Source organism: Caenorhabditis briggsae (assembly GCF_000004555.2).
Source record: "Caenorhabditis briggsae complete genome, chrX, whole genome shotgun sequence".
NCBI classification, from domain to species: domain Eukaryota; kingdom Metazoa; phylum Nematoda; class Chromadorea; order Rhabditida; family Rhabditidae; genus Caenorhabditis; species Caenorhabditis briggsae.
The window spans coordinates 12,661,518-12,673,619 of NC_013491.2; the positions used below are offsets into that span (position 1 = coordinate 12,661,518).

Here is a 12,102-nt window from a genome sequence, read left to right on the forward strand (position 1 = left end):
TCCCCCGTAGAACTGTCTGCGTCTTGCACTCTCTCGTCCCACACCTCTCGCCATTTTCCCGCCTTTTCTTGCAATGATGACGAGTCACACAACAAAGATGCGCTCTTTTCGGTTGCACACACACACACACACACACTCTTCTATGGTGTCCATCGAGACGTCTTCTTCATCTTGTCCATCTCACTGTCAAAACTAGACTGTATTGCGCGGCCCTTTCTTTTTTTTTGGGGTGGGGTTGTATATTTAAAGATTCGCTCTCTTCGGATGATTAGCCCTTCTCTTGCCTCATTCGTTTGTGATGTCTCTTAGGCGTAGTCTTAATCAATACTAATTTTAGACATGGATATGAATGGAGAAAACTACGTGCTTACCGTCGACATCGGCACCACCACCATCCGCTCAGTACTCTACGATTCCAGTTGCACAGAACGAGGCAGTTATCAAGAAAAGGTACAATACAATCCATATCAGTTCTTTTTCTTTTTTCAGCTCTATAAGTTGTGTATAATTCGTTGCTTTTTTTTCAGGTCAACACTATCTACTCAACGGGAAACGATGATGAGGTGCTGGTCGAAATTGATCCCGAGCACATGTTTCGGCAATTCGTGCGAGTTATCGAGAAAGTTTGTGAGTTGATTTCTGACTTGCACTCGATTCGGGTTTCATATGTTGTAATCATTTTAATCAAATGGCGATAGGAAATATGGAGTGATCGGTTTGTGTATGATGAGTATGTATAGTTTCAACAGGAAGGATTTTGAGCAAACAAGACTATATTTTTCTTGTGATTTATTTTAAAATTCTTGAGGTAGACAGCAAATAGTGAACCGTGATTATTTGATATTAGGGAGAGAAAGAGATCAAATTCTACTAGCAGAGATCATAAAAACAATACAAATTGGTTGCAATGATCTCTTCTTTTACAAAAAAGGGCACATTTTTAGATCATGTTCTGATAGCTCATCTAACTGATAACTTTCAAAAGTCTACTTTAGTTTGACCGATCAAAGCGCCTGAATGGTGTGAAAATTTGATCGGTGTCAGAAAAACCGGTTGCATTCTATTTCCAAAAGATCATGAAAGCCAAGAAGATGCAACGACAATGAAGAGGATGACAAATCAGAATAATGGGATAGAAGAGATGAGATTTTTGAATGTCGCCTCCAAAAACGGCCACACCTAGTTCTTTGATTTGTTGAACTATCATTCTTCCTCCCAGCAGCTGTTCCACATTTTTTTTCCTCTTATCAATTGCGATTAGAAAAAATCAAACTGGTGTTCTTAAGTTATGGACGAAAAGATGATTTCTGAAACATATCAATGAAACAACTCTATTTTCAGACAAAACCCTCCCACCAAATGCACATGTCAATATTGGCCTTTGCACTCAACGGAATTCGATTGTCCTTTGGAACAAGTGGGAAAAAAAGGAAATTGATAGGAGGAACTTTTTGATTTTTTTTTTCAGAAAAACTAAAAAAGAAGAGACACGGATTATTTGCTGGAACGACAAAAGAGCCAACAAGACATGTCACCAGCTGAATAATTCGGTGATCCTAAAAGTTCTTAATATCGTAGGCGGATTCTTACACATGGTGACAAGAAAGAACCGTTTCCTTGCTGCTCAACGACTGAAATTCCTTGGAGCCATGGTATCACACAGACTTATTGTCACTATCAACAGATCAGAGAAGCTGAGAAGAATGAAGGCCGATGGAGATCTTTGCTTTGGATCCCTCGAGACATGGCTACTAATGAGATCCTCAAAGAGTAATGAGCTGTGTGTGGAAGCTTCCAATGTTTCACCATCTGGAATGTTTGATCCGTGGATTGTAAGTTTTGTGGGAATGTCTTTGACTATTACAACGATTGAACTTTTTCAGGGAGCCTACAATGTTTTGATTATGAAAATTATTGGATTCCCAACCGATATGCTTTCCCGGATAGTGGATTCAAATCTCAGTGACATGGAAAAACTCCCCATTCTTGATCGTACACATGTTGGAAGTGAACTTTCGATCTCATCGATTGTGAGTTTTTCGGAATTTTGAAAATAACTCTAGAAGTCTTGTTTCAGATTGCCGATCAACAAGCCGCCATGTTTGGTTGTGGAACTTGGGAACGGGGAGATGTCAAGATCACATTGGGTACTGGAACATTTGTCAACGTTCATACTGGAACGATTCCGTACGCTTCCATGTCTGGTAAGTCTCAGTTGATCCCAATTGTCGCTGATCTTTTGGTGTAAGGCGTTGCCGCGCGCAGATCACAATCTTTTTGATTTTCGTGAATTCTGACACAGAGAAGAAAGAGATAGACCCGATTTTCTTGATCTCATGTGATTTATGCGAAGACGAAGTAGAATGGAAGACGTGTTTTGTGATTTTGACACTGAACTTTCAACGTTGAAGATAATTTTTGACTGATGTGTATGTCTGTGTTTCAGGTCTTTACCCGATCGTTGGATGGAGAATCAACGGTCAAACTGATTTTGTTGCCGAAGGGAACGCACACGACACAGCTGTAATTCTACATTGGGCACAGTCGATCGGTCTTTTCGATGATGTGACCGAGACTTCAGATATCGCAGAATCAGTGGAAAACGCCAATGGAGTAGTGTTTGTTCCAGCGTTCTGTGGTATTCAAACCCCAGTGAATGATGAGACAGCATGCTCAGGATTTTTATGCATTCGACCAGATACCTCTAAAGTTCATATGTGAGTTCAATGGGGAATCAAGCCATATAGGAATCAGGCCAAATTTCATTATTTATGATTCATAATACTTTGCGCATCAAAAAGACGATTCGAAGTCCAGAAAACCAAAATCGTTTAAGTGTATCTTTGTAGTTTCCGCATCACCTTCTTAATAGTTTTAGTTGTCTTTCTGAACTAGAGTCTGGTCACAAATCACGCCTAAACAGATAGAAGAAGTCACGGAAAAGGGGCCACTACAGAATTCATCTCTTGTTTGGTGTATGTTTTGTAGTCGCGAACCGCTAGGATATCGCATTCCTTGATGAGACTTGTTTGATGATTTTCGACGCATATGAGGCAATACGTGAGGAATTGCCAAGTTGTTCTTGGGGTATGGTTTTACTGGAAACCAATAAGACTTGATTGTTTCTATATTGGGCGGGACTGATACCGTACTTTGTGTACGCTTACACCAGTGTTGTACACATCAACAAAAGAATGGAATAAAAAACAAAAGGAGAACAGAGATAGAGATCAAAAAATCAAACTATTCATTTTTTCAGGGTTCGAGCTGTCTTGGAATCTATTGCCTTCCGTGTTTATCAGATCTACACAGCTGCTGAAAAAGAAGTCTACATCAACAAAAACTCTCCTGTCAGGTATTCGAGCTTTTTGAAATAAGAACAGCATTTAACTAGATTTCTACTTTCAGAATTTGCGGTGGTGTCTCTAACAACAACTTCATTTGCCAGTGCATTGCCAATCTTCTAGGTCGTCCGATTGAGAGAATGGCTGACTCGGATCACGTCGCTGCTCGTGGAACTGCAATGCTTGCTGGATATTCACAAGGTCTCTGGACAAAACAAGATTTGAAAAAACTTGTCAAAATTGAACGAACCTTCACACCCAACTTGGAATCTCGAAAAGGTCTTCTGAAGAGTTTTGAGACTTGGAGAAAAGCTGTGGACCGTTGCCTTGGCTTTTATCAATAATTTTCTAATAATTTATTGGTGTTTCTTTGGTTTGAAATCAGTTTATATCATTGTCTGTTCATATTCTGTCATTTCACTAACACTTTTTTTCAAAATCGCTTCACTTATTCTTTATTCTCTAAACCTCGTCATATTATGCTGCCCTGAAAGAGCCTCATTCCTTCAATTTTATTCATTAAATGAAACATTTTATTTTAAAAATTTGGTGCATACTAAAAACAGGAAATTCCGAGTGGGCCTAGTACCTGGCAGTGTCTCCACTTTGACCAAGAAACCAGGCACTGGTCAAAAATAAGAAAACGTCCTTTGAAATATCAAGTATCAAGTTACCTACTTCGTCACATTCTTTTGGGTTCAGACCATTTTATTCATTATGACTAACATTCGGATTGGTGTTTTTCCGCTTGAAAAGGATGCGCAAACATGTTTTGAAGTTCCGACTTGTAAAAATCCAGGAGCAGAGGTGGAAGTACTTCAACTGGCGTTTCGACTAATTGGCGTTAATTATACAATTGTGGGCTCGAAAAAATACTTTCCCAATTGGATTTTACTTTGTCAGTTCAGGTAGATGTTTGGAAAGAGTTCGGACAATTATATGATTTTGGAGCAAAACAAGCTGATGGGAGTTGGTCCGGAATGATTGGTCTACTGCAAACAGGTATAATTTTTGAGATATTGATTCAGTTTGGATGTATTTTCAATTTCGATTGAGCTGTTATTGGTTTATGATTTTTCGCTTGCTGATTGAATTTTCGGATCTTTTAAAAGCTTTCTTTGCTCGTTCTTTGAAATGTTTTTGACAATCACACAGTTGAGTCAGGATCATCGGAAAAAAAAACTAATTTTTAATTAATATGTCGGATGAAATAATCTAAAACAATTTCCGGGTTTGATTTCGATTCAATGGTGTGCGGAATAGGATTTTTGAATTTCTGAAAACTCCGAAACTTCCAAAAATCTAAGAGTTGATTAGTAAAGTATCAAAACAGTCGGCCCAAGTTGAATTTTTTTATAATTCCGTTAACATTCCTGGCAGCAGTAACCCAGAAAAACTGTAACGATCCAAATTTGTTGAATAAAAGTTGTTATGCAGAATAACTTCAGATTTCAATATTTCCGTCAAAATTCTATCCACACCACAGATTCTTGTCGAAATGTATTCCCACATATTCTCAGGATTCTCAAAATTAGCAAAATTTCCAAATTCAGTTTGAACAATCGTCAATTAGATCTTCAATTTTGTAGTAGACAACTTCTTTGTATTATACAAATAGACCCAAATGAGATGTTCCCCTTGAGTCAACCAAGTGCGAAAAACTCCCAGAAACAAATGAATCCGATTCATTTATATGGTTTTATGCGAAAAAGTTGTGTATTACCATTGTTTAGTGGATTTGAAAAATTGCAGTCGTTATTTTTTCAATTTTTCGAAAAATGGCAAAAATGCAAAAATGAAATACCATGAACATTCTAATAGAATCCCCCCGAACCGTCAGCTTTGAGCCTATCTCATTTCCTGTGAAAGATATCAAAAAATAATCAACGGATGAAAAATTGGTGATGTTATGATAAATAATTTGTGAGTTTACAATTTTCAATATCTTACACAGGAAATGAGATAAATTGACGCATTATTAAAAGTTTGAGGGGTCATTAAAGTGCTTACGTTAGTTAAAAATAATATACTTTTAGCCGGCCCTGTATGTCCTTTTAGATCACATATTCAAATCGGACTCTTCTAACATAAATGTTCTGATTAACGAACCGAGATCCAAAAATACCCATTTTTTTACTTTCAGGTCAACTGGACATGATTGGCCTTTCAATGAGAATGTCTTCAGAGCGAGAGGAAGCTGTATTGTTTTCATATCCCACAAGAGTATTTGAAGTAATATGAAATACTCTTGCCACCACCATCGCATTATCCGTTTTTTCAGAGTGTTTTTGTTATTGCGCCACCGTCATTTACATGCACTCGCCAGTTTATTTTCAATGCATTTTCCAGAACTGTCTGGATGTTGATTGTTTTCTTCGTTTTACTTTTGTATCTGTCCGATTTGTTTATCAACTATTTCAAACTGAAAGGCTTCTATCCTGATCAGGCTATTTCAAAATATTTTGTGGATCTATTTTCCGTGAGAAACATTTCTAATAATGAAAACAAACTTCAAATTTTCAGACAACCATCAGTTCATTTATTGTAAGCAGTCGGGTCCTCTTAGTGGTTACTCTATTCACCACATTCATGTTATCCCAACTCTATCAAACAGACATGTACGCTTTCTTATCAGCTCCATTAACATATGATATTCCGTTTCGAACGATCAAACAAGCATTGGGTAAGTGAACAGCTGATTGTTGACAGTTCAGTTCCTGTTCTGTGCTTTTCATGCTTTTTGGTCATTCCAGACGTGGTCGACAAGAAGAAGATGTTCTTTGCTGCTTTTGAAAATCAGTCATTTTTATGTACTCCGAATATCTGTAATCGGTATGAACAGGTCATAAAAAAGAACCCAGTAAAACGTGGTGATACATCAGATGATGTTGAAAGTTTGATCCTGTAAGTTTATGAAGTTCTTAGATATTGTTAGAAAGGAATCTGCGGTCTAGAAAAATAAGTAAAAACTGAAAAAAATAGAATTTTGATTTTGTTTTAGGCAGTTACTAGTCATCAGAAAAAATTAAAAGTTGCTCAATTCATGTTAAATTTAAGCCAATTTATCTAAGTGATCACCTGATGAAATTTTTTACATTTTATGTCAAAAATTTGATCAGTTAACTTTTTTGGATATCTATCACAGGGCACAAGATAAATTAGCTCTAATGGGACAGCTGAGGAAGCGTTTTATTTGAATTTTCACAGTGATTGATGCTTGACAATTTTGCAAATGGTTTCTTTTCTTTTACGTTTCAATACTCAGTGTACCAGATTTTTAAAACTAACTTGATTCAAAACTTTTTCTGAGTCTTGTAGCTCCAAACCCCCCACCTCACGGTTTACGTTCAGGCAACCTCTGATTTAACTTTAATTTATCGTTGCCACATGTCCATGTTTATATGCTCACCATGTATTTATCCATGTCAAATTCGATAATTTGCATACAAGCATGGTAGCAAACAGGGTGGTGCGGAAACGATGTGTCTCTCGCTCTCCTTTTGCGCGAGAGAGTTGGGTACAACCTCGAGACAAGAAGTAAAAGTAGTGAGCATGGTGTGTGTGCTGTTTGCATATAAATTATAAACGTGTTTCCGTTGGTCCCGACCGACTCCTGCCCGGCTCTCAACGGTTTCCTCCCTTTTTCCATACCAGACATCGAATTTGGGTGCACATCTGGACGTTCACATCTGTCACGTCGCCTAGTGCCAGGGGACACGGAAGCGCTACACAAACAGTCGACAGACGGTACTGTACAGACAGAAGCCCCCGAGAGCAATAATCCATTGAAAACGATTCGCTACAGCGAAAGCCTAATTACGGTGTGAGACACGGAGATGAATGTGGTGTCAGTCTGGGTTACTCGAACATGCACGGCTTCTCTGCTCTCGGGCTGTTTTGAATAGGTCATTGTAAAACCTTCATGTCCCGAGAAACAGGTGACTTTCACCTGCTGTCATGTATCTGGTTGAATTAAAGTGAAATGGAAATGGGAATAGGAATAGAAAATGAGCGCCGGTGCCATTTTCGTTTTTCTCATGACGTGATGAATAATTGAGAATTGAGGAGCTAAGGAAAACATAAACGATACATTATACTTAGCAGATAATTTTTCTCTTTCACTTTTTTCCGTTTTCTGTGAATGACGGAATATGCGACAGAAAAGAAATAAAATCCATTTTCAGAAAAGGCGGCATATATCAATCAACTATAGATAGCGCTTTGCTACCCGGAACACTTTCTTGGCTAAATCCAGGACGATCTCCGAAACAGTACCTGGTGATACGGGATGAAGACGCTCCTTCTTATTACGTCGCATACACATTTGCGAAAAAACACAAAAAGCTTATCAGAAAGTTTAACAATGCCCTGATAGAAGTGCTACCGGCAGTTTCATTGATAACAACCGGTCATGGCTATAACACAAAGAAAACTCCGTTTGAGGTAAGAATTGAAAAAAAAAATCACAAGGTTCTGAAAAGAAGTACGTTTCTTATCAGTGAACTTGTTATCTGGGTCACCCCACCTAATATGATTTTTGTTATAGATTCGAACCACCAATCCAAGGTCCCCGTTATCAATCAACAATCATCTCTGGCAACTGTTTCGCAGTTTCATCATCATCTCATCTGTCTGTCTGTTCGTCTTTGGCTTAGAACTTCTTTTTCACTTTGCCCGTCGTTTTCGTCGATCTCAATCCTACTCTCTTGCATTATTCATTGGCCCCTGAACTTTCTTTTTGCTGCCGGTTGTCGAGATAACTAATAAAAGAGATTAACCATTGCACTCCTCGCATCGGCTCTCCCACACAGAAGAAATGAAAAAGTGTGTGGTTGGAGACGAATACGAAGAAAAATTTGACAGACCAACACATGTGGTGGTGTGATTTGATCTTGGTGGAGGGAATGATGATGATGAGAATGACGATGACGCGGAAGCGGACAGACAAACGTACGAATGACAGGCAAAATAACGTGTTACAGACAAGACCACGTGTGATGTCCCGTTTTTATATCACTTTACATCGGGTTGAAAGAGCTCCAATGCTTTATTTCGACAATCGATTAGATTTTACTTTTTTTTTCAAGTAGAAGTTTCTAACCTATTTACATTGAAAATATGTGTTCTGACCTTTATACAAACATAAAATGTTTCATGACTTGGGTGCAAAGACTAAGACAAACTTTTTCCTATTCAAATGTAAATTTCTTTCGTTTGCCCACGAACGGTAAAACGATCTAAGATATGGAAACAAAACAAAAGTTTCTTATTGACTTGTCTATTGTGCTGAAGTACTCCCCGAAATGGCAAAGCACCACCTCTCATTTCTTACCTGATCATTTCATTCTTTCTCAATCGCTGACCGTTTTGTTTTCTTCATCCTTTTACTTACTTTCTTTATCATTTCATACTTTTTTCAGAATGGTACATATTTGCAACAGTATATTAATCTTTTTATCCGTATTCTCCTCATGTATTATTGCTCATCCACATAAAACCAGTGTGAAGGATCTGGAGAAGGATCGGATGCTCACAACAAACGAGTACTATGTTGAAAAGGTAGACGATAAATCCGTTACCGCATTCTTAAATCCCTGTCTTTTACTTTTGTCAGGTGAATCAAATGGCCGGCATTAGCTGCGATTTGTGTATGCGAGCCGTTTATGGTGTAAATTATGATTTCATACAGCTGAAGGTAGGCACTGCTTGATTGGATTTCTTTTCTCTCCCCTATTGACGACCGAGTCGGTCAATCGGTCATATAAGCTGTTTCTTCCTGTTTCTGTGCTTGGAAAGAAAACGGAAAGGGACTATGACGACGTCATAAAACAAGACGAAGCGGCTTTTTTCTTCGTCTTTCTGGGAAGCAAAAAAAGAGATGGAGAAGAAAATAACGTCTTCTGTGACAGGCACCGCAATACGAGCTCAATGTGCATCCCCTATACAATCTGTTTTTTGGGAAGAGGAAGTAGCTACTAGAAAATAAGCTCTGTTTTTTAATTGATCTGATTTGATAATGTATGAATCGCGAAAAATACAGTAATTCCTTTCAGAAAGATGTCATTGAAATGATTCGACTTGACTGTGAGGCCCTATTCCACGATCGTGCCGAAGACATTTCCGAATGCATCCGTTTCCTGACTACCAAAGTGGAAAAGTACTCTGGCAAAGTGAGTTGTTGGTATACCTTAATGTGACTATTATTGCCTGTGCGATTATCCCCCCAAAAACCCTTTCTATCCATATATTCCGAAAATGGCTTCTCAAATAGCATGCATGTATGTGGCTCGAGTCCCTTACCTCCATTTTCCGCTCTTTCGTCCCTTTTCCGGTTTGACAGGCTCCACTTGATAGGGAAAAGTGAGAGAGCGCGAGAAGTCAGGAGACCGTTTTGGATGAAGTGCTAATGCCAAAAGCAGTACTACTACTCCGCACCATATAATAAACCACATGATTTACTTTTTCGATATATGCATGTATATATCAAATTTTAACGGCTACGCACTCACTGAATTAACACTTCATTCACACAGTTGCCCCGGGTAACCATATCACCACATTTACACACCTGACATTATACAGAAAAAAGAGATATAGTGCATGTGAATGATAACCTAATGTATTCGAAAAGTTCATTAGTGGGTGATTGATGTCGTTTTTCGAATCCCTGAGATTTCCGCACAATAACGACATGGTCATTAGGAAGCCTTCTCTTCACCCCCATACAAAACCACTACTGTAGATTGCTGACAGCTGGTACTTTTTTGATGAAAAGAAGAAGAGGAAGAAAAAAGAAGAATACAATTGTTTATACCAGCGACCAAAATGCGCGATGCAGCGAGCATGTTTGAGTACTTTTGTACGCCGTCTGCTCAGTTTCTTCTCATCAGACCGTAAACAATTTTGTAACCGGATGATGGAGAAGAGTGAGATGAAGACCCTCAAAATGTCCTATAAACATTCGCTTCTTTCTCAAATAAATATATATCATCATCATATAAGACGTGGTGGGCAGGAATTGAGAATTACAGGGAAGAAGAGTTGAGCGCCGAAGGAGAAGGAGAGCCAAGGAAAGATATACATTTTTGTGCATGAATTTTTCAGCTTCATTTGCAATGCAAAAAAGTGGTGGTGGTGGTGCGTCTCGGTCCCCCGGTCCTGTCCCATAGGGAGAAGAACAGTAGTCTGTCACAAACTTTTTGGAAAGTTAGAGAAGAATTGTTTACGATTGAAGACAGAGCCAGTCGGAGAAAACAAATTCAACAGACAGGCTCTGATTTTGGAGTGATAGGACAGTTTAGAAGATGGAAGATGGACAGCCTGTAATTTCTGAAAACCTATATTCTTCTTCTCTTAAAATTCATAATCATCTCGTCTTCTCCTCTTGAAGCCTCTTTGATGAATTTCTACCCATCCATAAAAGGTCTTCTCACACTTTCCATCATCCTCGCATATTTTCCATTCGCCCCCACGCTTCCTTTCTCCTCTAATTACCATCTTCGTGGCCGTTGCGTGACGGTCAGAAGCAGGGGATACACGAGCAGCACAAGCCATCTCATCCGATGCAGCTGCCACTTGGAGTGGCCGTGTCTGTGTGTATTTTATTTAAAAGCTTACCAGCACCACCTTTTTGATAATTGCCTACCGTAAACGTAAACAACACAACGAATTAACATGGGTATTGACGGGGAACCAGAGGGCAGTGTGCGGTACACCTACAGTTTAAAAATTAGATTTTTGCAGGTGGAAAAGATATTGGACTCCCGGCACGTCTGTGTGCTTCTACGAGTCTGTGCAGTTAATGATGAGGATTACGTGTTGAAGAATAAAATGATCAACAGCAACAAAACGGATATGATGTTGGAGTGATTGGAATAATAATAGAATAATTGTTTGAATGAATATCTGAATTTCAATGAATGAATAAACATATTTACTATTAGTGCTGATCAGATTTTTCCCATTTTTTCCTCAGATTTCAATTGATGAAAGAAACCAAAGCATGCTAAGAAATCAAAGTTCATACGGTCCAGTTGAAATCTCAAATTAGGGTTTCAAAGTCTGATTAGAATAGGAATCGAATCAAAAAGTAATCTGGTCATGAGCTCTGACTCACTGTAGATTTATGTCTCCAGTTGATTGAATTCACCTTTTTTTGATTATACGATTTCCAGGCTAGACTTCCAGATTTTTTTTGACTAAAACTTTTTTTTTGGCAAAAACTTTCTTTCACTGAAACGAAGATTTTCATTCAAACTTTACTTTGTAGTTCAAATAGCCTGAGGCTTCCACGAAATTCCATAAAATACTTTTAACCAAAGATCAATTTTCAATATCCCTCCTTCCCTTGTTTTTCCATGATACCTCGTTTTGCTGTACACTGTAATAATGAGTTGTGTATATGAGACAAATTCTGTGAAAGTCTGTTTATGCCTGCCGGTGGCGGTGTTGTGCAAATGACGAGTTTCAACGAAGCGCAAACCATTCATTGCCGCTTTCTGTCTCTCTTTTGCTCACAAGAGAGAGAGAGAGAGAGAGAGAGAGAGAGAGAGAGAGAGAGAGAGAGAGAGAGAGAGAGAGAGAGAGAGAGAGAGAGAGAGAGAGAGAGAGAGAGAGAGAGAGAGAGAGAGAGAGAGAGAGAGAGAGAGAGAGAGAGAGAGAGAGAGAGAGAGAGAGAGAGAGAGAGAGAGAGAGAGAGAGAGAGAGATAGAGAGAGAGAGAGAGAGAGAGAGAGATAGAGAGAGAGAGAGAGAGAGAG

General features: G+C 38.7%; 2 protein-coding genes across 2 annotated transcripts; both read left to right on the forward strand.

The window, feature by feature from the left end:
* Window positions 1–339: 339 nt before the first annotated feature.
* On the forward strand, window positions 340–3,688 carry CBG10994 (the record flags this gene model as incomplete). The annotated part of the gene is made up of 9 exons (XM_045239928.1): window positions 340–450; window positions 528–627; window positions 1,342–1,417; window positions 1,469–1,832; window positions 1,884–2,030; window positions 2,078–2,204; window positions 2,447–2,717; window positions 3,260–3,355; window positions 3,409–3,688. The coding sequence occupies 9 exons, from the start codon at window positions 340–342 to the stop codon at window positions 3,686–3,688; spliced, it is 1,572 nt and encodes a 523-aa protein (XP_045094427.1).
* A 373-nt stretch (window positions 3,689–4,061) lies between these two features.
* On the forward strand, window positions 4,062–9,520 carry CBG10995 (the record flags this gene model as incomplete). The annotated part of the gene is made up of 9 exons (XM_002644960.1): window positions 4,062–4,202; window positions 4,253–4,346; window positions 5,488–5,576; window positions 5,868–6,027; window positions 6,098–6,248; window positions 7,529–7,781; window positions 8,766–8,903; window positions 8,959–9,039; window positions 9,398–9,520. Coding segments are annotated over 9 exons (1,230 nt in total), but the record flags the coding sequence as incomplete, so codon positions are not given.
* Between the last annotated feature and the right edge of the window lie 2,582 nt (window positions 9,521–12,102).